Genomic DNA, 25,880 nt, shown 5'->3' with positions numbered 1-25,880 from the left:
TGAGGGTAATCTGCCTTGACAGCACGTCCGCTGCAGTGTGGTCGCCCAGGACATGAGTGGCTCGCAGCGACTTGAGGTGCTGCTGACTCCAGAGGAGGAGACGGCAGGTGAGTTGTGACATACAACGGGAGCGCAGACCGCCTTGATGGTTGACATATCCGTTGCCGTGTTGTCTGTCCGAACTAACACGTGCTTGCCCTAGATCAACGGCCGGAACCTCCGCAGGGCGGCAGAGTTGGCAGCAACTTGAGGCAGTTGATGTGCCAATGCAGCCGCGGGCCCATCCATAAGCTGGCGGCTGCATGCCCGTTGCATACAGCGCCCCAGCCCATATTGGAGGCGTCTGTCGTAACCACGACGCACCTGGAGACCTGCTTCAGGGGAACGGCTGCCCGTAGAAACGTGAGGTCGGTTCAAGGGCTGAAAAGGTGTTGACAGATCGGCATGATGGCCACGCGATGTGTCCCGCGGTGCCATGCCCATCTCGGGACTCGAGTCTGAAGCCAGTGCTGAAGCGGTCTCATATGCATCAACCCGAGCGGAGTGGCCCAGGAGCCTCTGAAAGAGTTTCAGTGGAACTGCTGTTTTCTGTCTCCTGCGGTGGGCTCCACGGAGCGGGCTGCAGCGGAGCCGGTGCAGTCACCGCAGGGGGGCGCCCTTGGCAATGAGCAGGCGGGGTGCGGGATCTTGATGTGCCGGATAGCCTCCGTCTGCTGCTTCACCTCTGAGAACTGCTGGGCAAAGTCCTCGACGGTGTCGCCGGACTGGCCAACCTGGGAAATGGGGGCAGCAAGGAACCGTGCCTTGTCGGCCTCTCCCATCTCGACCAGGTTGAGCCAAAGGTCGCGCTCCTGGACCACCAAGGTGGACATCTGCCCGGGAAAGCATGTCGTCATCTCCGCGACAGCCTGTGACCGGGCGACCGCACCCGAAGGGAGGAGACCAGCTGAGGCTTCCGCGTCCGACTTGACGAGCCCGCTCTCCGATGCTGCGCTCGAGAGCTCATCACCTTTGCGGGCTCCGAATAAGAGGTCGAACTTGCCGTGAGACAAGCCGGCGGACTCATCCGGAAGCCCGATCGGGGCAGACAAGCGTGCTGGGGAATGGGAGGTCCAGGGGGATACCCGGCAGAGGTGGTCCTATTGGGGTCCCCAAATCACCCCCAGTGCTAGCCGCGCTGGCCTCATACCTGTGGGTAGAAGGGCCGAGGCGGGGAGCCTCTGGGGTGGCTTGCTTTCTTAAGAAAGCGAGCCGCGACTGCATCGTTGCCATGGACATGTTCTCGCCATGAGTATGTGACCCATCCACGAATGCTGTCTCCGTGTGAGCAGCGCCCAGACATGAAAGACAGTGATCGTGGCGTCAGAGGGCGAAAGATAACGAGCGCAACCAGGAATAACACACAAACGGAAAGGCATCTTTAAAAAGGCACGTCTTTAAAAAGACGTTCCGTGTGTGCTGCTCTCTTAGAGAAATATACTCTTTTAGAGAAATATACTCTCTTTTTTTCTGCCGAAGCACCCAGGGGCGTTCTCTGCAGTGCACCAGTGCAGAGGGAGGAGAAGCCACTGAAATGCGCCGTCAGATCCAGCAGAGGTGAATGAACAGATGTGGGAATTCAGCTCAGTGAGCATCGACCGTTCGGCTCCGAAGAGAAAATCTGAATGAGTGGTTGCATACCAGCTCCTTTTATACCCGTATGTCTGGGGGAGTGGTATGCAAATACCACTCGCCAATTTTTATTGGCCTTTTATCCAAGACCAGAGGTGTCTCGGGCTCCCAAGAGTGACCCCTAGTGTCACTACATCGACACAACTTCGAGTGAGTGACAGATAGGGAACTGTAGTTCAGTAAAACAAGTGGAGCATCTGGTAAAGGCACTTCTGTAAAGATTTCCTCTATATCTTCCTTCAGAGTACTTCAGCTATCCTCATGGAGAACATGGACATGTACATGCTGAATCCTTGCAATAACAAGATATGGTGAGTGTGTATTTAAATGGTTTCTTACAGATCTTTAAAGCAACTGTAGTTTAGTATCTAAATTAACTCAAATTTTTTTTGATAAAGGCCAATGAATAAATGGCTGTAATTTTGAAGTTAATATTGGTTAACTGTGATAATTACCTCTGTTATGATGTTTTGTTGTTATTATGTTGTTAGGGGTCCAAGCACTTAAGATTGCCCCCAAATCAATTGGTCATGTGGATTTCCATCTCCGCCAGAAAATGTTTCTACCTTTTTATTTTTTATTTTTTTTTTAATTTTTTTTTTAAACCTTCCTTTCTGAACTTGTTCTAGGCTGTTTGTCTGATATGCATGACATTTGATATGTATCATCTTGCGATGCTACTAGAAAAAAGTTATCAAATGAGATTTTATTCATTTTATTGTTCAGAAGATATGAGCCAATATGTTGTTGGGTGTGGCCCATAACGACAAATGTGTCTGTATCTTGTGAGTGCACTATCAGAACATAACATAACTTGGTACACATGAACAACAGAACATTCTGGGGGCACATACCAAATTTCTCCCAATTCCGATGCTAGCTGGAGCTATAATTTAAGAAAATCCTAATTGGGCAAATGTGATTAAAGCAGTTAAAATTTTACACCAAAACAACTTTGTCCACAGCATCCACAGGATCTAGTCTGTCAAATGTTGCTGCATGTGCTTAGATTTTGATAATTGCTGCTTGTGGCTTTATGTACTTGTTGTTTCTGCCTTTTTTTTTTTGTACAACTGTGTACAATCTTAATTGAGCTATCTGTTAAACAGCAGTTGGTTGCATCCTCTGCCTGTAAGTGTCTATAATGAGTGACATAGTGAAACTAAAACTTTCACAGACTTTCACCCTTTCAAGGAGCCTCAAATATCCACATATACTGTATGTACTCAAGGAACCTTTTGTCGTTCTGTTCTCCCAGGTTCATCATTGAGTTGTGTCAGCCCATTCAGGTCAAGCAGCTGGACATCGCCAACTTCGAGATCTTCTCCTCCAACACAAAAGACTTCCTGGTGTCCATCAGTGACAGGTTAGCAGGTTTGGACTCTTTCAAAGTAGAAAGGGCCTTGCTAAAGTCATTATTGCAAAAAAAAAAAAAAAAAAAAAAAAAAAGCCTGACAGGATGATTGTAAACCCGAAGTGGGTGGAGGACTCTTTTATCACCCTGAAGGGGTTTATTTTGTGATTATGACCAGCTGAGTGCATATTATCTCGCTTATTACATGGCTGCTTAAAGGAATATTCCGGGTTCAATACATGTTAAGCTCGATCAACAGCATTTGTGTCATAATGTTGATTACCACAAAAATTAATTGCGACTCATCCCTCCTTTTCTTTAAAAAAAGCAAAAATTTAGGTTACAGTGAGACATTTACAATGGAAGTTGTTAACTTTTAATGAACCTGGAATATTTCTTTAACAAATAAATGAATAAATAAATAGACATGAATAAATAGTTGAAATTATTTTATAAGCTTACTTGTAGAGATCACAGTGTTTTTGTTAATTCTCAGATATCCAACCAATAAATGGGTAAAGCTCGGCACATTTCACGCACGTGACGAGCGGACCGTGCAGAGTTTTCCATTGGATGAACATTTGTTTGCTAAATTCATCAAGGTAAGTAAGAATCAACAATGTTAACTGTACAGTCAGTTGAATCTTTGCACCTGAAGGACAACAGTAAGTCATATAGTCATCTGTCGTTCTTTGATTTCTTTCTCTTTTCTCTCTCTTCTGCATCAGATGTTCACCAAATACGTTAAGGTTTGCTTTCTTTTCTTGATGCTGAGTTCGGATGAATGGCTCGAGTGGTTGGCTGGGTTAGTACGTAGCAGTACGATAAAGGGTTGTGGATGAAACAATAAAATTAAACGAACCATTTAAATATGTATATTTAGGATAGCAAAATAAATAGGCTTATTAACTTCTAAAAGGAAATGAAGTTGCCTCTTGAGCAAGTGTTCTGACAGAAGATGTTTAATTGCAGGTAGTGAATACAATGTGCATGGTGGGTAACTATAAGACATCTCGGATTCCGAACGACACAAGAAATGCTGTTAGACACACAGACATGTGCTTGAAGAAACACTTGTATATTTTTAAGAACAGATGACTGAAAAGCAGTCTATGCGCATGTCTGATGTGCTGTTTGTTCGGAGGCGTGCAGTCTCGTGGAACACGTGTATGTAAAGGGTTCTTACTCTTTCTTTGTTTCAGTCTTCTGAAAAAGAAATTGCTAGAATAGGATGATCTATGAGAATGCTGCAAATGACCTCAGACCATCTCAGCTCAGGAGGTGCTCTGAATTCAGTTCGCTTTATTTCCACAGAGCAGTTCATTGTGAGCGCAACTCTGCAGGGTCACTTTATAAATAGCCTATACATCTGTGATTAAATCATAAAATAATACAAAAACACGTTCACCTTGAACCATGATTTATATTTCAGTGATTATTAGGGCCCGAGCACCGATGGTACGAGGACCCTATTGTTCTTCTATGCTTGTATTTTTCGCATTTCTGAGGGCCTAAACATACTCGAAAACTCGAAACTTTGCTCACGCATCAAAAGTGGTGAAAATGTACATCTGATATGGGTTTCAGAATTAGGTGTGGCAAAATGGCTCGATAGCACCACCTACAAACTTTCAATGATGTGCGCTTTATGCTACGTTTCACCTACACGTACGAAAATCGGTATGATGTGGATGGAGTGGTGGTGGTGTAGTGGACTAAAGCACTGAACTGGTAAGCAAAAGGTTATTGGTTCAGTCCCCACAGCATTGTGTCCTTGAGCAAGACACTTAACTCCAGGTTGCTCCAGGGGGATTGTCCCTGTAATAAGGGCACTGTAAGTCGCTTTGGATAAAAGCGTCTGCCAAATGCATGAATGAAAATGTACAATGTCCAATCTGCCCCAAACTTCACGTTTGATAATAGTCCTGGCCTGAATACATCTACGTGCCAATATTCAGTTATAGTCATAGCGCCACCTACTGGCAATAGCCAATTCCAGGTCTTGTACTTTAACAAAGTCCTCCTAGAGATTTAATCAGATCAACATTATATTTAGTCAGTCTTAATCTAAAGGTCTTGGTGATGTTAAATTGGGAAGCTTTTGAGTTTTCATTGGAGGGTGTGTCCGTGGCGGCCTGACAAAGTTCGATATGAAATGAATCACATTTTTGAGGCCTAAACATGCTCAAACTCATGAAACTTTGCACACATCTCAAAAATGGGGAAAATTTACATCTGATACTGGTTTTAGAATTAATTGTGGCAAAATGGCTCAATAGCGCCACTTACAAAATTTCAACAAAGCAGCCCTCACGCCACATTTCACCTACACATAAGAAAATCGGTAGGCATATGTAACATGTCAACACATACAAAAAAGTATCTTAGAACCATATCCTAAACCCAACAGGAAGTCAGCCATTGTGATTTTTCTTTTACATTTTTGCTCAGTTTTTGCCATTTCCAGGCATCGTACTTTAATGAACTCCTCCTAGAGATTAAATCAGATCAACATCATATTCTGTCAGTCTAATCTAAAGGCCTTGGTGATGCTAAATTGCAAAGCTTTTGACTTCTCCATGAAAATGTCCAATCTGCTCCAAACTTTACATGTTTTATAAGAGTCCTGGCCTGAATACACCTACGTGCCAATATTCAGTTATAGTCATAGCGCCACCTACTGGCAACAGGAAATGACATGTTTTACACTGTGATACACTCTTAACAACATTTAAGTGCTAAAAAAAAATAAAAAAAATTGGAGTGACATTCCCCTGGCACAGCAGACCCAACGTGCACCAGGGTGCGAGGGCCCGTTCATTGCTGCTTGCAGCTTTAATTATCATTGTAATTGTTATGTTTACATTTATAATTGTTTTTAGATCTTAATTTGTATTATTTATTTCCACCTGTCATCATAGATGGATACTTGTGTGATGGTAAATGGAAAGGTGGTTATAGATGTTTGTTTTTGTTTTGTTTTTGACCACTTCAGTATTTTAATTGCTTTTTTGTTTCGTTTGAAGTGCAATTTGAATTTAGAAATGTGTTTGGTTTAAGTTTTTCATTTTTTAAATAAATGAATTTAATTTTCAATGCAAAATCACTGAAGCAAGAATATTCATCGATCCCTCAGCCAGGGGGTTGATGATATAATTGAATATTGTGATATTTTTGTTTTTCAATAAAAATATTGTGAACATATTTCTTTTTTTTATGATTAGCATTTTTTTATTGATTCAACCATTAAATATCAATAGCAGAATACACATATACAGAATCAATATATAACCCCCACTACCCTTGCGTCTCTGGATGCAGATTTGACATTTTTTAGAATCCTAGCCCACTCTCCCTCCTCCAATACCAAATTTAGATCTTTCTCCCATAATCTCTTAAGAGAAGATGAAGTTCTGTCTCCCAGACTCGGAATTAGTAAGGAGTAATACACCGATGCCTCATGACCTTTTCCAAAAGCAGTAATCACCACTCACAAATTTGTGAGGCAAAATTACATAACAGAAAATACTTTGTAAAATAAACCCAGCCAATAGGAAGAATGAACACAAAGAACGTGTAGATTCATTCACAGAACTGTCTCAAAGGTGTGATCTTCCACAAAACAAATTCCAGCTGATATAAAACGTTCAGATTCCTCAGACAGACAAACGAATGTTCAGTGAGCCAGATGTTATGAGTTCAGCGGATGACGTGATCATTCCAATGTCCCGTAAAAATACTCAACAAAACAAACTACAGCCAGCAGGAGGAATAAGCACGAAGAACGAACAGATTAATCCACAGCTGTTCCAAAGGAGTGTTATTCAATAGAACAATCTCCAGCCGCTAGGCGGAGCCAACACAAAAAGAAACAAAACCGGCATCCCGGTTCCCCGGATGGTCGAGTCAATTCACTCGGAGGCCGCATAAAAGTATATACCATGACTTACTCAATCCGTCAACTTTATAAAAGTTCCTTTTGTCCTTTTGTGTGAGCATGTAGATATTTTGCAGTCATCCGTAGTGTCCACTCTCAAACTGGCCGGGAACTTCAATGCAAAAGTAATCTTCCGTCAATGCAAAAGTTTTTTTAAGGAAAGTGTGATTCACAAAACAAACTCCAGCTGCACGGCGGAGCCAACGCAAAAAACCCAAAATGTCGCCCAGCTTCCTCAAGAGTAAGTACAGCGAGTCGACCCACTCATATGAGAAACATCCAATGGTTCACTCACCCATTGATTCTATAAAGACATTGCCTGATTGGAACATGTAAATACTTTGCGACCGACCTTCGTTTCTATTCTCAGTTTGGCCGGAAACATCAGAGCAAACGAGATCTTTTGCCGATGTAAGAGTTTCTTATATTCCTTGAACCGATCGCATTTCTCTCTTGTCGAACTCGCAAAGTCCGGGAACAAGAAAATATTATGGTTCTTCCAAGAAAGCTTCCCTGTGCTCCTCGCCTGGCACAACACAAGATCTTTATCGGATGATCTCAGAAATTTGGCCAGAATCGGTTGGGGCCTTTCTCCCTCAGCAGATCTGTGAGCTGGGTCTCTGTGAGCTCGCTCGATTTCCAGCTTGTGGCCTGTTATCAAATCAAATCACTTTATTGTCACACAGCCATATACACAAGTGCAATGGTGTGTGAAATTCTTGGGTGCAGTTCCGATCAACATAGCAGTCGTGACAGTGATGAGACACATACCAATTTACAATAACATCAAATTAACACAACACAATTAAAACATCTGTTATACACATAATTACACTCAACAATATACAAATAATAACATACACTGTACAGTATACAATACGCACTATATAGATACACATTATTCAATAAAAAGAAAAAAGAAAAATATATAAAAAAGTATATATATATAGAATGTACAGTATTGTACTGTATTGACATTCAGGCTGTCGGTTGATAGTCAGTTGTTAAGAGAGAACATAATATAATAATAATATAATTTATGACAGTCCGGTGTGAGATAAAAGAGTAAGGGTAATAAAGTGCAGTGCTGATGTATTTTGATCGTGGGAGATCAAGAGTTCAAAAGTCTGATTGCTTGGGGGAAGAAGCTATCATGGAGTCGGCTGTTGTGGGTCCTGATGCTGCGATACCGCCTGCCTGATGGTAGCAGTGAGAACAGCCCATGGCTCGGGTGGCTGGAGTCTCTGATGATCCTCCGAGCTTTTTTCACACACCGCCTTGTATATATTTCCTGGAGGGAGGGAAGCTCACCTCCGATGATGTGTTTGGCAGTTTGCACCACCCTTTGCAGTGCTTTGCAGTTGTGGACGGTGCTATTGCCGTACCAGGCGGAGATACAGCCAGTCAGGATGCTCTCCACAGTGCAGGTGTAGAACCGTGTGAGGATGTGGCGGTTCATTCCAAACTTCCTCAGCCATCTCAGGAAGAAGAGGCGCTGATGAGCCTTCTTCACAACGACTTCAGTGTGGATGGACCATGTGAGTTCCTCAGTGATGTGGACACCCAGGAACTTGAAGCTGCTGACTCTCTCCACTTTTTTCCAGGTGGGAGAGAGCAGTGTGTATTGTAGATGCAATGGCATCATCAGTGGAGCGGTTGTTGTTTTAAGCAAACTGCAGCGGGTCAAGAGAGAGTGGCAATACAGAGCAGATGTAATCTCTGATTAGTCTCTCAAAACATTTGCTGATGATGGGGGTCAGAGCAACAGGACGCCAGTCATTTAAACAAGTTATTTTTGATTGTTTTGGAACAGGCACAATGGTGGATGTTTTAAAGCATGTGGGGACTACAGACAAAGAGAGGGAAAGGTTGAAAATGTCCGTAAAAACACCAGCCGTCTGGTTCGCGCACACTCTGATGACGCGGCCCGGAATGCCGTCTGGGCCCGCGGCTTTGCGGATATTCACCCGTCGGAAGGATCGTGTTACATCCGCTACAGAGTTGGAGAGTGAACTAACCTCTGTAGCTTCGGCCGCGAGGGCGGTGTTATTTCCCTCGAAACGAGCATAAAAAGTATTTAGCTCATCCGGTAGAGATGCAGCGGTGTTCATGGCGGAGTTTTTATTCCCTTTAAAGTCCGTGATGATGTTAATTCCCTGCCACATGCTTCTAGAGTTGGTGGTGTTAAACTGTCCTTCAATCTTACTCCTGTACTGGCGTTTTGCGGTTCTGATAGTTTTTCGGAGGGTTTATGCTCCTCCACATTCCCGGAATTAAAAGCGGAGGTCCGCACATTAAGTGCCGCGCGAACATCGCTATTGATCCAAGGTTTCTGATTCGGATAGATTCGTACAGTTCTGGTCGGAACGACGTCTTCTACGCACGTTCTGATGAAACACATTACGCTATCATCGTAAAGCTCGATGTCGTCATCAGAGGCGGACCGGAACATCTCCCAGTCCGTGTGATCAAAACAGTCTTGTAGCGTAGAATCTGATTGGTCCGACCAGCACTGGATCGTTCTGATGGTGGGTGCTTCCTGTTTCAATTTCTGCCTGTAAGCGGGCAGAAGCAGAATGGAAGTGTGGTCCGATTTGCCAAATGGTGGGCGGGGAAGGGATTTGTAGCCATCCCGGAACGGAGAGTAGCAATGGTCCAAAACCCGGTCCCCTCGTGTGTTGAAACTAATGTGCTGGTGGTATTTTGGTGCGACTGATTTTAAACTGGCTTTATTAAAGTCCCCGGTCACAATGAACACGGCCTCAGGGTGTGCGGTTTCCTGCTCACTTATACTCCCATACAGTTTCTTGAGTGCCCGGTCTGTGTCGGCTTGTGGGGGGATGTATACAGCAGTGATAATGACCGCTGTGAATTCCCTCGGTAGCCAGAATGGTTGACACAGAAGCATAAGAAATTCCAGATCAGGAGAGCAGAAAGACTTGATAGAATGTACATTCCTCTGATCACACCAGGATTTGTTGATCATAAAACATACACCACCACCTCTGCTTTTACCTGAGAGGTCTTTCGCTCTGTCCGCTCGGTGCACGGAGAACCCCGCGGGTTCAATGGCTGAGTCTGGAATCTCCACAGACATCCAAGTTTCTGTAAGGCAGATAATGCAGCAGTCCCTTGTATCTCGTTGGAAAGAGATCCGCGCTTTCAGCTCGCAGAGCTTGTTATCCAGAGACTGAACATTTGCCAGTAGAATAGTGGGTAGCGGGGGTCGATTTGCGCTGCGTCTTACTCTGATGAGAACGCCGGCTCTGTTTCCCCTTTTCCTCCTGCGTTTCCGCGGCCGTGCTGCCCAGACAAAGGGCTCCGCTTGCGTGTTTGTAAACAGCGGGTTGGCATTGAGAAATTTGAAGTCCGGTTTACGGTGTGAGATTGCTGAACCAATGTCCAAAAGTGTTTGTCTGTCGTAGACAATAAGGCAGACGACATCCAAGACAAAAAACATAAGAATTGTTAACAAAACAAACAAAACATTACTATGTTGTGTCGGAGCTCGCAACGCAGCAGCCATACTCGGCGCCATCTTGAGTCCAAAAAAGCAGTGTGTCGAGCAGATTCGGGAAAAACTCGTCTAGGAATTTCAGCATATCTCTGCCCTACTCATGCTCAGGAATTCCAGCAATTCGACGTTATTCCTGCGGCTTCTATTCTCAAGATCTTCAAGCTTTTCAAGGAGATGTTCCAAATCAACTTTGGTTGCGGATGGATTAGCGGTTAATTCCCTGTCCGAAGATTCCAGAAAATCGATTCGTCTCTCAACATCAGTCACTCTTATAACTAGCTCAGAGAATTTTATTTCCATTGCCGTAATCGATCGATCGTATTACAGCGAGATCCTCCAAGTCAGCAAGAACCTTCGTGAACATCACCGACATGTTGGACAACTGACGCTGGATCACCTCTCCTGCCGCGGCATCCAAATCGAGTCCCCGGTCTGTAGGCCTGTTGGGGCTTTCATCCTGAACACTTAAGTGTCTTTTAATGTCTCCAGAGCCCGAGGATTTTGACTTCTTTGCCATGTTTTGCATCAAAGAGCAAATGTGTAACTGGGTGTATTAAAATTCACCAGATTATAACATGAGAATAATTAAAAATTTAGCAAAGTGCGCAGAGCTCGTCGCTCACACGTCTGCCCCTTGCATGGCGTCACGTGACCCTCTGTGACATATATCTTACAAATCGCTCCAAAGTGTCCAACCGGTGGTAATACCGGTGCCAATTTGAATGTGAACACTGTATCTTGTTGATATCCAAAGCCATATACGTCCTATCAAAATGTACAGTGATTAGGCACAGATTCATCTGTCACTTGGTAAAATGGTTACTAATACAATGTTTGGCCCAGTGTTTGGCAGGTTAATCACACTTCTACTAATTATGCATTTACAAAATGATTAATTTTCCTATTAATCCTGTGTCATGTTGTTTTTTCATGTTGTTGGGTCTGTGAAGCTCATTGTAATATTCATTAATGCCATTGTTTGGTGGCATTAAGACCTTTTTTGTAAAGGGATGCACTAACGTATTGGTCACTGATATTTAGCGGATAATTACTAACCAAATTAAAACCATTGGCAAATCAGTCATACACATGAAACCGCTAATATGAAAATAACAATGGTTTATTTATTAATTACATCAATTTAAAGTTTAAAGATAAAGTTTATCATAATTTTCTCTGTGTGTAATATAAAGAAATGCCTACCAAAATAAATGAAATCCGAAAAGTAAACCATGTTGAATGCATAATGTAAATTTGTTATAATCTATTATAAATATGTAAAGTGTGAGTTAAAAATAAAATAGCAAAATAACCTTTTTTTTTCCCACATCAATCATGTTATCATATTTTTTTTTAAATATATACTGTATATTTTTATTTTAAATTTATCTTTCAATGTGGCTGTATTATCAATTTGGCCCGTCGTGTTCAATGAATGCAGTCCGAGTTTGGATCAAAAATAAAAGTAATTACAAAATAAGGTAAGTGTAATGTTGGGTGTCTAGGAGTGGAAGAGGAAGAGAGGAGATGCAGGAGTGGAATCTTTAAATCCTTTAATTACAATTGTAGGAGTTGAACAAACGCTGGAGTGGAACAAACAAAAAGGCTCAACAGTAGTAATCACTGGAATGGAACAAACTATAAATCTAAACATCAAAACTTAGAACAACGGAACACTTCATTAACTCAACGGAACACTTCAAGGACTGACAAAGGAGTGGGTAAAACTAGAGGATATTTATACAAAAGGAACTAATGAGTGAATGGAATACAGGTGAGGCAGATGGGAAATGAAGGGGGAAAACTTAACTTAATAAGAGTCCTTGAAGAAGAATGAGGGAGACAGACTGTGACAGTAAGTGGCAAAATATTGGTATTGGGCTAACAGTCTTCAAGTGGGTGCACAGGTACTTTTGTGTGATATTCAGATCTGTGTTTTTCGCCACTTGATGTCCAATGCATAATCTTTGTCCTGAAGCAAAACCAGCCACATGTCGAACTGATGTTCTGCTGTGAGAAACATTAAGATCACTTCCCTCAGAAGATTGTGACCCTGTGGAAATGGCTGTTGCCTTTAAACTGCACTGGAGTCATCATGCTATGATCAAGGGCATTATGGTGTCAGGGTTCGAACCCCAGCAGATCATTAACCACTAGGCCACACCACCACCAAACATGATCTGTTGCAGGTTCATTGTGTTTGTATGTACACATTAGTGAATTAAAATAAAGGGATACTCCAAAATCTTTTAATGAAACATGAAATGTGTTTAAAAATGGTCTTAGTCCAGGTCATTCCAAAGGATTCATGGACACTTTATGACTATTGAAGTTCGCAGGTGTTTGTTTCCTCCCTTTTAGAAGTTTCTCTAATTTGTTCTTAATTTCAGGCATTTGTCCTTTTTTTTCCGCAGGTGGAGCTGTTGTCTCATTTTGGCTCTGAACATTTCTGTCCTCTCAGTCTGATCAGGTATTATATAAAACTTACACCACTGTTTTTCCCCACACCTAGAAATAATTCAACAAATACTGTAACAAGTCTGTCCAGACTTGTGTCTGATTCATTGGCAGTCGTTGAAATGGCTGTAAGACTCATTCAGTAACCCTCTCTCTCTGTCTCGTTGTGTTTCACAAGGGTTTTTGGCACCAGTATGATGGAGGAGTATGAGATGAACTTGGAGCCAGTGGACAGACAGCAAGATGACCATGACTATGGTAAATTCATCTGTGTGTGCGCAGAGTAAAAACCTTCCTGCAATGTTGCAGACTTTTTATATGTGTCTGATGTTGATTTCACACATATCGGGGATGTTATTTCTCAGAATACTGTTGGGCGTCTGAATACAGTAGGATAAATATAACTTTTTATAACCGCAATAGTAATAAAAACAGTGTTTTTTTGTTTTTTTGTCTTTGTAAATGTTTAGATCAGCCTCCTGATTTTGTGCCATTAGATGAGAAATCCTCCAAAAATCTGATTGGGTCTGCCAAAGGTAAGTGCACATTATAACGTGTGTTCTTTAGATATGAATGAGTGTGGACATTTAGAGAGAAATGTCATTTGTCAAAAGTAATAGTTCTGTTTGTATTTTTAGAGACATAACATATTCAATTGTGCAGTTTTGTGCAAATCTGTCGTGATTATAAGTTATGTAGTGAACAGTGACAAAGACTGTATTTGTAAGCAATAATGTACGAGAGATCGTGCTATATTGTAAATATATTCATAGTTAAAGGGTTAATACTATATTTGGTCTCTGTTAAATTTTATATGGGTTTATACTGTAGATATTTATGAAGCATTAAACATGAATATCTTCAATATACTCTTGATTTCAGTCAAGGGGAACAAATGGGAAGGCCTTTTACTATCCCATAATACTTGCCTACACACATATCCAAAGTTACGCATTGCCTGTGTTGTACTCATAATTTAAAGGTAACCAAAATAACCACCACATTTCAGCACGTAGACCTTCATCAGGGTTCAAAAACATCAACATGATGAAACAAACCTGATGAAGCCCACATGCTGAAACACTTTGGTTATTTTGGTTACTTTTAAATTCTAATAAAGTTTTTACCACATGTTGCTGGATCCCTCTGCTTCATCCCCATTATTTTAATCCATGCACACTTTGTCGACTCGACGATAAATGTTGTGTTGCAGATGCTCTTCTTACTATGGTGAACAACATTGCTGCCAATGTGCTTGGTGGAAATCCAGATAATGTTGCAGGAGGTCAGTTATAAAATCACTTTCAGGAGAAAACACATTTGAAATTTATATGAATGTCATGCAAAGAGTGGTGACTATTTGTGCAGTATAAATGAAAATGTTTCTGTTTTTCAGGAAACTCCACTGTAGATTTAAAGATGACAGAAACGACTTTTCTTCCTCCAGCGATCCACACCACCTCATCCACTGTGTATGTAACTGTGCTCTTGTTGTGTTGCTGTTGGGAAAGTATGTCGTGCGTAATGCAATCAAAGCCCTCTCTAAGAAATGACCTGCACTGCTGCTGTGTCCAGGGTCCAAAGGGTACTTTTTGAGGAAATAGTTCTTATCTTTAAGTGCTAGTAAGTATTCCAATAGTGACTAGTATCTCTTTCAATTTTGCAAGTACTTATTCATAAGATACTATTACTTATTCAGAAAGACACTATTTGTGTCTATTCAGTAGTCACTAGTACCTATTGATTAGACACTAGTAGTTATCCCGGTAATAGTCACTATTCCAGTAGTGACACGTGGGTCAATAACGTGACACTCATTTTTCTGTGGATCTATGAAATTATTCAAAAATATATTACAAATGCAATTCACACAGAACAGTTACTTAAACGCACCTCTTCTTTGATGACAAGGTTTTCAGTTACTCAGTTGAGCTGAGGTTTTTTTTCTGGGGCTAAAGCTAAAAAATGTCATGTGGTGTAGCTAGGGCTGCCCCCAACCAAAGATTTCCTAGTCGACTAGTAGTCGTTAGTTTAAGCCATTAGTTGACTAGTTGTCGCACGTTTATAATATAAATTTAATTACGTAAATATATATTTTTGGCGGGGCATCAGAAAATGGTTTGAGTTCCAGGGCTGAGAAAGAACGTCATAAGTAACATTGCTAACACTGTTCTACATTACAGAGAAATACTAAACCATAATAATGAGCCTTTAAAATATACATTTTACAAGCGCACGCACGAAGCGAGCCGCAGCGACACCGGCAAAAGCGGTAATGATTCTGAATGTGTCGGAAAACCAGCAAGGAGACTGTCTGAACATTTTGTTATTTTAAAGAGGGAAATGCACATTAGGATTGTGCCGACAGACGATGATCTCTGGGATCAACGATGGTCAGAGTGATCACCAATAGCTGATGCCTTTGACCATGTCAAGATGATATTTGTCTTGTTTTCCCATTAATGAATTAAATTATTATTATCATTATTATTATTAGGCTATTATTATTATCAAATTAATATTACAAATTATTTGCCCGTAGACACACAGACATGCGCTTGAAGAAGCACACTTTATAATATTATTAAAAACAGATGACAGCCGTCTATGCACATATATGACATGCTGTTTGACTCTTCTCATCGACTAATGTTTGGTCGACTGTTAGGGGGCAGCCCTAGGTGTAGCCATCCAGAGACATAAACTCATTCTAATTAAAAGCTGAAATAAAATATAATGTTGGCATACTGCAAGTAGTGCATAATTCACTTTTATTATTATTTCTTATTTCAAATATAAATATATATATATATATATATATATATATATATATATATATATATATATATATATATAACATGATTAATTCTTGCTTTGATTCCTCTGTCCACGTTTCCTTTCATTGCTTATTTTTTAATTGTGCGTCCTCATTTCCTTTCCTTGCTTCCTTTTCTCACTTCCTAACTCCACCCTCTTAGGAAACGAGGAAAGGATGCAATAAAAGGAAATGAGGACAGAGGAATCGAAGCAAGACGGATTTGTAAAATGAAATGTCCTTGATCACTCGCGTGTGACTTCTGAGCAGCTGTGCAGCTGCAGTACCTCGACACGCTTGCCTTTATGTTATTGAAACTTTATTTATTAATATATTCATAATAAATTCAAGTAATTCAAGATGCACTGTTGGAGTATGTGAGAATTATGGTTTAGTTTAAGTGCAAAAGTGAAACATGAATTTAAACTGTTGTGTGAGATGTGAAGTGGGAGGAGAATTTATGCGTCAGGTGTTTCGACCAAAAAGTCTTCTGTGTAGGATGCTACTGTGTTTCCTCGATAAGCTTCCTCTGTCCTCGATCCTCGCCTCTTCGCGGTGCATTTAGAGAATTGGTACGTCCTTAATGATGGCAGACTTCGATCGGTTTCCTGGTCACAGGCTCGAAGATGGAGGAGCGAGGAAACGAGGATGCACAATTTAGGAAATGAGAAGCACTCACAGTACACACACACAAGATACATCTTGGGATGGTATTTTTATCACCTCAGATAACCTTATTTGTCAATGATCCAAGCATTTACTCTAGTTCAATTTTACTTGTCTAAAAAATGTACAAATATTTAATTTTTAATAAGTAGTAAGTGTTTAGACCAAATATATTCCCAGCTATTTAGAGCTTGTCAGGTGTTCATTTTGGACCCTGGCTGTACCATATCTTATGAACCACAACAATAGACTGTCCCTCATTTCTCCATCACTGTAGTTTGTCTTACCCTGCACCTTCTTCCATTCAGGTCATTGACAGCTGTGCTTGATCCACCTCAAATGAAGGAGATCTCAGAAACATCCACCAGTACTCAAGAGACCACAGTTGACCGGGTAGTACTAACACCAACTGCCTCACTGCTAGAAGATCTCACCTCAAAACTTCCTGTTGAGGATGTTCCTGTCCAAACTGCTCCTGAAATAGAGCAGATCGTCACTTTGCTGCCCGACGAGGATGAGAATGAATCAGATCAGTTCTCTAAAGGAAAACTGTTTGAATCAAAAACAGATGAGCAGAATTGCTCCTGCTCACACGGTTTCTCACTTCAAGAATATCTTCTGCAGCGCTGCTCCTCTCGGCCGATGATCCCGAAGAGGAAGAAAAAGCCAAACTCACGTTCGCAAACTCTCACAGCATTACCACATGAGAAATGCTCTATTTCAACCTTGATAATCCCATCTCAAACTCATCACATTCACGCCCCGATCACAGAAGAGCCAGTCCCTTCAGAAAATCCAGCAATCCTGCTTGTTCCAAAAACCCAATCAAGGCTTGAATCTTCAGATCTTGATCCTAGTCTGACTTCAGATCTGCTCAAATCTGTTTCTGCTGACTCTCTTTCCTTCAAAGCAACACACACCATTGAACTGGCATGTCCGTCTGTCACTGAGAGCTGTAATGCAAAGTTCCCTCAACAGAGCCTTGAGAATCCAATGGAAGCCAATGAGAATCCTCTTCACACCAACCTCTCTGAATTAACATCCAGCCCTGCTGCTACAAATAGAAGCAATCAGGTAGGTGGTGGCCAAATATCAGTCACAACGGAGCAATCCAACCTTGACAATGACCTTTCAACTCTTAGGATTTCTAAAGATATAGTAGATCAGTCACAACATGCTTCCTCGTCTACTCTTGTGGATCCACCAATGCCCAAACCATCCAAAAGCAAGATGGTCACAGGTGGACAGCTGACACCTGCTCAGTCTGTTCATCCTGTAGATGAGTCAGCAGGGTCAACTGAACCTAAAAGCAAGGAAATCTTGGATGAAATTGACCCTAACTTCGAACAACCGTCCCCTGAGGTCTATGCGGAAATGCAAAACTCCTCAGATGTACCTGTCCATGGCTCCAGTCAGAAGGAGTCTGTTTTTATGAGGCTCAACAATCGCATTAAGGTCCTGGAGATGAACATGTCTCTCAGTGGACGATATCTAGAGCAGCTGAGTCAAAGGTGAGAATACCATTGAGTGTGTTTACATAGCATTCATTTACCAGTTAAACCGGTTAAAATAAACAATTCCCCTTTATTTAGCGTTGGGAAGTCAAATTCATTTTGTGAGTCGGTTCTTTTGGACGGTTTATGTAAATGAACTAGTTCACATAAATTATTCACTGATTCATTTGAGACCCGTACAGCCTTAAATGGAGTTTGCCTTCTTTTTTGAACTGACATATTTAGTCTATTGCTGCTGTCTATAACTATATTTTGATTCAGTTATCTAAAATAGTGTTTCTATAAGAACTAATTGCAAAATTAAATATCACCTGATTGTTATTTATCTAAAAATATTTTCTATCTACTTTTTGTTAGAAACTTGCAGCATAGCTAACTCTTTTTTTTTTTTTTTTTTTAAAGAATAGCTTGACTGTAGTTTAACTACTTTAAGTTATGAGCTTGTAATCCAGGCAGCTATAGTTTCAGAGTAGCTTCCCTAACACTGGGTCTGAATAACATGTAAAGTCATGAAAAGGTTTTGAACGGTGTTCTTTTATCAGGGAAGGGTCATGAACTGTTTAAGCAAAAAACGATCTGCACGTACAGATTTTTTTCCCATTACTTCAGTTTCGCTCTGCATGTAAACTCCTTTGTACACAGGTGTTCTGGCACCCTATTGTGCTCATGTCTATTTACATTTTGACGTCAAAATGGGGAAAAAAACACTTCAATTTCAAATCTTATGTAAACATATTTTCCCTGCATTGTTGAGTTTTGAGAATGAGCTGCCTTTTGATGGTTACCCACATATTGTTGTGCATGTAGATCTTATTGCTGCCTTCGACACCATAGGTCACGATATTCTCTTGGATAGGCTTGAGAATTATGTTTGCATTTGTGGAAAGGCATTAGCTTGGTTTGGGTCCTATTTATCTGACCGCTACCACTTTGTTTGTGTAAATGAGGAATTAAACACAAGTATAGAATGCCACAGAGCTCAGTATTAGGTCCTCTGCTTTTCTCCTTATATATGGTTCCCCTGGGAAACATTATCAGTAACCGTGGAATTATTTTTTAATGTTATGCCGATGATACTGAGCTTCCTCAAGACCTGATGAAATTTCCCCATTTTCCAATTTGTGTATAAATGATACTCAATACTCAATTTTTTTCAAATCAGAGGTACTAATTATTGGACCAAAAAACCAGAAGGGGAACTGACCCCCACAGTGAGCATGGTTTCTCCCAAGGTTATTTTTCTCCATAAACTAACATCTTTTGGAGTTTAGTGCTCCTTGCCACAGTCACCTATGGCTTGCTCACTGGAGGCCTGAAGACAGTAATTTTTAAGGCATGATTTTCAATCATTTAAACCGCACAATGAGGACTTTAAGACATCACAGCATAATTTTCTGTAAAGCTGCTTTGAAACGATGTGTGTTGTGAAAGCGCTATACAAATAAAAATGACTTGACATGTAAACACACTTGTAATTGATTTGCTTCATGAAAAACCAGTATCTATGGGATGTCCTAGAACGGTATGTGAGAACTGCTTGGACTTAGCCCTTTTGTGAAATTATTACTTTGATTTGTTCAGTTTTACTTCTGTTTCACCTGTCCAGGTACAGGAAACAGGTGGAGGAGATGCAGAAGGCCTTTAACAAAACAATCATCAAACTTCAGAACACTTCAAGAATTGCTGAGGAACAGGTCAGAATCAATGAAGTACCTCATGTGCTGTTAACAACTGCTTTATGATCTTACATTTCTTAATCCAAATTCTTGAATTTTTAAACCTTGAGTACATGGTGCAGTCCTTTATTTTAAAGGTGTTGTACATTATCCCTGATTAAACTCTTTTGGGGTTCAAATGGGAAGCTTCACTTATGATATGATTTTTTGACTGAAACCTGCTAAAACATACGTGAAACATCTTTACACAAACAGTCTTTGAATCTAAATTTTTAAGTAGCATTTTAGGTCATGCTGTTGATATTTCATGGTATCAAGATTACTTATTCCCCATTTGGTAATGTTAATTTTACTCATCCTCGTGGGTTCATCACAAGTGCTTAGGTTTGTCAGTATATACTGAATTGGCTGCTAATTGGTGCCTTTTGGCCTGGCCTCTCATTTTGTCCTGTCACCCTTGTTTATGTCATGTATATAATATATATTTTAGGACCAGAGACAGACGGACTCTATTCACATGCTGCAGACACAGCTGGACAATATCACTCAACTCGTTCTCAATCTGTCCATCAGTGTTAGTCAGCTACAGACAGAGGTACTGTATACACCACCAATTCACCAGGAGTTAAGATGTGCATGCACCTTCAGCAAATATCACACAAGCAATTACAGAATGCTTCAGTGAGCCACAACATTAGTGTTACATTCATGCTTTTTATCGTTTTAGCATATTTTATTTTTACATGATACAAATATGGTAAATACTCATAATGGGCCTCATTCATGAAACTTTCGTAAATATACGAGTAAATTCTGAGTAATTTGCGTGTAAAATGGACCTTCCCAAAAACTTTCCGCCAGATTCACAAACACTTCATACTCCCCAGATTTGTTAATTAAAACGTGTATGTTAGTGAATTCCAATAAATAGAGGACGTGTGTACATTCATTCACAATTATCATAATCCACGCCCATAGAAACACCATATAAGGAAGGCTCCAGACATGTATGTGGAGCAGTAATGAAATCGTTTTTATGAATGAAGTGCATTTACATTGATTTAGCAAACACAACAGCTTCTCAATGAAAGTTACTGTCATCGAATGTTTTTGCTGTCATCAGAAGCTCTTTTGTGAATCAAACAGTTCAAGAAGTCAATTAAAATGGTTTGACATGAGTGTAAAAAATGTTTGGTTCACACCGGGAGGAGGACGTCCACCACTATTAACCTTCTCTGGTTCAGTTTGCAGCACATTGCCAGCATCATTCGTGAAACTTCTCAGTTAAATCATGATGGTAACAGTGATATACGTGCAAGAATTTTCAGAGAAATTAATAGAATGCAAGACGATCTTTGACTGAAATGCTGTAAGGTATTAGGAGATTTGCAAGTTATATGACGGTGGGCTTTTTTCCCTGCTATATTGTGTACACCAGCCCGCGATGTGTTTATTTGTGGGTTTAACAGCATTAGCATTGACCATACCTTATCAACTGATCGCGATTTACCATTGCCTATGCTAAATTATGAAACCTAAATTATAGAGCTCATATCAAATAAAAAAAAAAAAACAACAAAAAAAAAACATTTCCAACCAGTTGCATTAGAGTGCATTAATTTTTTAGAGAAAAATCAAGCACTTCTGCTAGAAAAATGATAAGCAGAGTTGGGGGGGAAAAAATACTTGGTAAAATAATAAATGCATGCAGCAAAGAAACGATTCTAAATAAGTATAGGCTAGGTTTATAAAGAAAAAGCTTTTTTTCTAATTTATATTCACTTTTAAGGTTAATTTCACTCATTGAATTATTAGTTTCATTACTTGTTTAATTTCACTTCTTTCAAAATGTGGTCATGACAGTTTGCCTGAAAGAACACAACACCTCCGGAAATCTTACACACGATTTACACATAGTTGGGAGCAGGTGTACATTTTGATCATACCAACTAACGTTTTAAAAAAAGAAAACATACACAAAATAATTCTGCTCATGTTTCATAAAAAAAAAAAAAAAAAAGAGGCCCACTGTACATATTCAATTAACTAAAAATGATCAATTGTATTATTTGGTGTTTCTTCAACTTCAGGCGTTTTTAGCTCTTAACTTCTAGAAAGTAAAGTCTTATTAAATCATTTTTCACACTCTCACTCATTTTTTTTAATTTGTGTACTAACAATGTCCATCAGTGTGTGTTCATGCATCACAGGAGATTTATGTCATTCAAGTCATGAAAATTCATTTCCAGCACATCTCAAATTCTGTATTGTGTTAATAGAATTCTGTGCTGGAAATGACACTGACGAAGATGACATTTTTAACATTTTCAAATAAAATGACCGTCTCCTTTGTCTTGCTAAGACTAATTTCATAGCTAACATTTCATGTATCCTAAATACACACAATAAAAGAATATTTTTACACTATTTGCGTAATTTGTCAAAATGAAAGCTTGACTGGAAATGACACCCAATAATTTTCTTTGTTTAGTCTCATATTTCATCTCAAAGATGCTCTTCACTGATACTTTTGTCCACTTGGTTAACAAGTACACCAACTTTTGAACAAAACTTCATTCGAGGCAAAATTGTTTGGTGTGGTGGAAATGACGTCACAACTGTGGGACAGTCGAGATTTCTGGAACATTGATAGAAATCATTTTCACACAATAAAAATTGAAATGGTTTCTGTTTATTTCACTCTTTTTTTAGATGATCATAAAACTTGTAATAATTTGTATTTTCATAGTTTAATATTGAAAGTCAGGGTCTGGCACAAGACTAAACAGTCAAATAAAGAAATAAAATAATATATAATGAAGTGAAGTCCTGTGAAAAGTCCGTTTAAATGAGACCTTGATTTAACAACTAAAAAAGTTGAAATGGCTGAAGTTGAAGAAACACTGTAGTATAATAATGAATGGGGAAGATATTAGTTCAAAAATGTTCATGTATTGGTAATTGTAACAAATGTGGATGTAAGTTTAGCATGTACAAGATAATGATGCCTCATCCAGTGTATTATTAGGGGAAATTAATTGCTCATTTAGCACAAAATTGAAAACCCTCTTGCCTCTGATTATGAAAGAATATTTAGAATACATCTGATATCATTTGTATTTATTTAGTATAATGTATTTATATTATGTTAATTGTTAGTAGTTTTTTTTTTGTGCTGTGCAGGTTTTGGACAGACAGAGCTACATTGTGTTGTGTCTGCTCCTCTGTGTCATTCTGGGGCTGCTGGTTAGTTTGAATCACCATCAGATGTCTGAAAGTCCTGCAGTTGAGTCTGAGACATCCTGCTATGCCCAGAGGTGATGATACACACCCTACCATACATCATATATACAGTATATTACAGCTCCTCACATACAGACCAAATTACTCTCTATAACAACTTGCACTTGAAGCATTGTTCAATATTTACATTGATCACTTTCAAAACCATGAGAAAATGTGAAACAGGAGCCTGACAAGAGGCCAAAACAACTCTCAAAGGTGACAATAATCCAACAGAACAACAACCAGAATCTGTAGTGACCCTGACAGAGCCAGAAAAGACATTCTTAAGCATCTTCAACGCTTTCTGTTTTGGCAGGCTTTTAACATGTTAAAGGCATTTTAACCTAATCATTGATCTGTGGATCATCTTTGATTTACACCGCACAAGGTTGCAGCATACGTATTGTTTATTGCCAAATAAATATTGATGAATTGTTGTTTTCAGAGAAGTCTCTTATTATGAGGATGTTGTTTTGAGACGCAGAGCCTCTGAGCCGCTTTCACAATCACCATTCCAGATTCCAACAGAAGAAGGTGAGATTATGGGTTTGCAGTGCACAGTTTTTATTATTATTATTTGGTATTTTTACCATTGTGATATACACAACACTCTTTGAGGGGGGAAATATAATAATTTGACACACATCAAATCTTAATCTCTAGCTGTTGCTCATAGAGATGTTACCTATCCAGCTGCGGCACATGCTGCTCCAAACTGCTAAGTGCTGCTCCAGTCGTACTGTTTCAGTAGACATTAACTGAACGCTTCAAAGTTCTTCCTGTCAGGAAGCAAACTGTGCGTATTCTTGCTGCCTGTAGAAAAGGTGACTGAAAATAAAAGTTTGTTGGGTCAGAGTTGAGGAGCTGATGTATATGAGAAATGTCTAACAGGGTTCCCACGTTTCCTGGAAATGCAGTTTTCCAGTCATGGAAAAGTCATGGAAAATGTGAAAAATACCTGCATTCACAAAAACATGGTAACGAATGGGACTCTGTATAGGAGTCAACTACACAAATTTGTATCCTTTTGTCACTGCTGGCGGCTGCGCATTGTGAAACAGCATCAACGGTTAAGGGCGCTTACACCCTCATGATTGATTACAGCATCGGCCAATCGTGTGCTTGGCAATCATGGGCTTCGTGGTCCAGCTGAGGCAGATCGCTTGATTAGTTGCTACAGCCAATCGCTTAGTGCGTGCACAGTGAGAAGCGGCACTTGTGAAACTTCTCATTCATAAACAAACTGAATGACCTGGTGCATTTACCAACCGACTGAATGGGAGGGGCATGTTGTTTGTTTACTTCAGCATCGGCATGTGAGTCTACCTTGTTCATCATGGAGAGAAAATGGCAGAAGAGCTATTAATGTGTAAAAGAGACTGATGTTTGTACACGTTAAGGGGCTTTCACATGACTTGTGTCAGTGCTGCCGAATACATGATGTCTATGAAATGAAGCGTTAGCGCAAACTCTGCTCCAACTTCACACCAAAGTGTTTTTCACACACGTTTTTGCCTAACACAAATGATGTCTTTGAAAGTACAAAGCTACAATAAATATTTTAATACTGTCCAAATTTATGAAGAGATATTGAGTAATTATTACCTTATTTTTATGAGGATCCAGAGACCCCAGTTATTGAACAACAGTTATTACATTTACAAAGAAAACGCTAAGACCTTAAAACGAGTCCTCTTTTCATTTTCTGCAATCAAAGCCATTATTTTCTCTTGCCCATTTTCTTGTGTGGCAAGCTCGTAAATTCGCTCCTCCATGACGCTTTCCTCAACGCTTGTCATGTGAAGGGCAAAGTGCCGCTTGACGCTGGTGTTGAATGGAGCGTTGACGCCTCGACTCATCTCATGTGAAATGCGCTTTACAATGACCAAAGGATATTATTGAAACTCATTATTATTGTTAGGCTATTATTGTTGTCTTTTCTGAAAAAAGTCATGCTCAGCAGTTTAAATACTGTAGGAAAATGATACAGTACATCTGCTTTGTTCTTATAATGCTTAAACATTCTACTGAAGTCAGTTGATTTGACATACATGTTTGAATAAAGAGAAGATAAGGACGTTTTTGATACTTATTATGAAACTATTGTTGTCTTCTTGGATGAAAAGTCATTCTCAGCAGTTCACAAACTGAATGGAAATTTTAGATCTTCTTTGTTCTTATAATGCTTAAACACTATAAAGTCTCTTGGCAGATTTCAGTCGTGAACATCTCAAAATGATTCAATGACTCACTCGAAGCATATAAGACACTCATCCCCAGAAGCAGTCACTAAACAAATCAATTAATTAAACTGAACAAATCTGTGAAACAGAAGCAAGCCACACCAACATACCTTTATTTTTGCAGCTAATTCTGCACAATTTTGCAGATAATTTTCTATACTTGAATCATTAAAATAAAAGTTGGTGCTTTTAGCTTATTCTTTAAAAAAAATAACCCTGGAAATCATGTTCATGGATCAGTGATTTTTCAACCTTCATGATATAACTCACATCCCTGTAAGTTATAAACTTTAGACAACGATGACAGTCGGACCACTTATTTTTTTATTATTTCACACTGGGTTGGTAGCATGGTGATTCGGCCTTAATACCTCAGGATGTAAATTCATTTTCAATAATTCAATGATCGGAGTCATCTTATACCGCAGTTACCTCATGTAGTATGCGGAAAACACGGAATCTGGTCGTAAAAATGGCATTAGCAATAAAATGCAGAATGTCATGGAATATGACATATTTGGACGAAAATGAATGTTTGAATGCACAATTAATCAAATTAAATTTGTGATATGTTCTAGTGTGATAATTAAACTAAAAAAGTCTCTGATTTAATTGAATAAACAAATAATCTGCAGGTGATGCATGCTTCAAAATGAATGTGTAGAAACGGACACTCATACACTGAAATCACCTCATCATGATTATCACGTGCACTCTTGTGTGTGTGAGATGACCGAGACAGAGT

The 25,880-nt window shown here is 39.7% G+C and overlaps 1 protein-coding gene across 1 annotated transcript in view; it reads left to right on the top strand.

Moving 5' to 3' along the window:
• Nucleotides 1-25,880, top strand: part of LOC127440715 (SUN domain-containing ossification factor-like) — a 42,524-nt gene that overhangs the window by 10,131 nt on the left and 6,513 nt on the right. The window contains exons 9-22 of the mRNA XM_051697469.1: nucleotides 1,915-1,982; nucleotides 2,930-3,037; nucleotides 3,522-3,627; nucleotides 3,754-3,774; nucleotides 12,894-12,949; nucleotides 13,115-13,194; nucleotides 13,407-13,472; nucleotides 14,150-14,221; nucleotides 14,333-14,408; nucleotides 16,726-17,928; nucleotides 19,538-19,625; nucleotides 20,098-20,202; nucleotides 22,791-22,924; nucleotides 23,338-23,426. Coding sequence (XP_051553429.1) covers nucleotides 1,915-1,982; nucleotides 2,930-3,037; nucleotides 3,522-3,627; nucleotides 3,754-3,774; nucleotides 12,894-12,949; nucleotides 13,115-13,194; nucleotides 13,407-13,472; nucleotides 14,150-14,221; nucleotides 14,333-14,408; nucleotides 16,726-17,928; nucleotides 19,538-19,625; nucleotides 20,098-20,202; nucleotides 22,791-22,924; nucleotides 23,338-23,426 — 2,272 coding nt within the window. The remainder of the gene's footprint in view (nucleotides 1-1,914; nucleotides 1,983-2,929; nucleotides 3,038-3,521; nucleotides 3,628-3,753; nucleotides 3,775-12,893; nucleotides 12,950-13,114; nucleotides 13,195-13,406; nucleotides 13,473-14,149; nucleotides 14,222-14,332; nucleotides 14,409-16,725; nucleotides 17,929-19,537; nucleotides 19,626-20,097; nucleotides 20,203-22,790; nucleotides 22,925-23,337; nucleotides 23,427-25,880) is intronic.

This window comes from Myxocyprinus asiaticus, chromosome 5 (genome assembly GCF_019703515.2).
Source record: "Myxocyprinus asiaticus isolate MX2 ecotype Aquarium Trade chromosome 5, UBuf_Myxa_2, whole genome shotgun sequence".
In the NCBI taxonomy this organism is placed as follows: Eukaryota; Metazoa; Chordata; class Actinopteri; order Cypriniformes; family Catostomidae; genus Myxocyprinus; species Myxocyprinus asiaticus.
The sequence above is the reverse complement of the archived record's forward strand: the minus strand, read 5'-3'. Positions and strand labels throughout refer to the sequence as shown.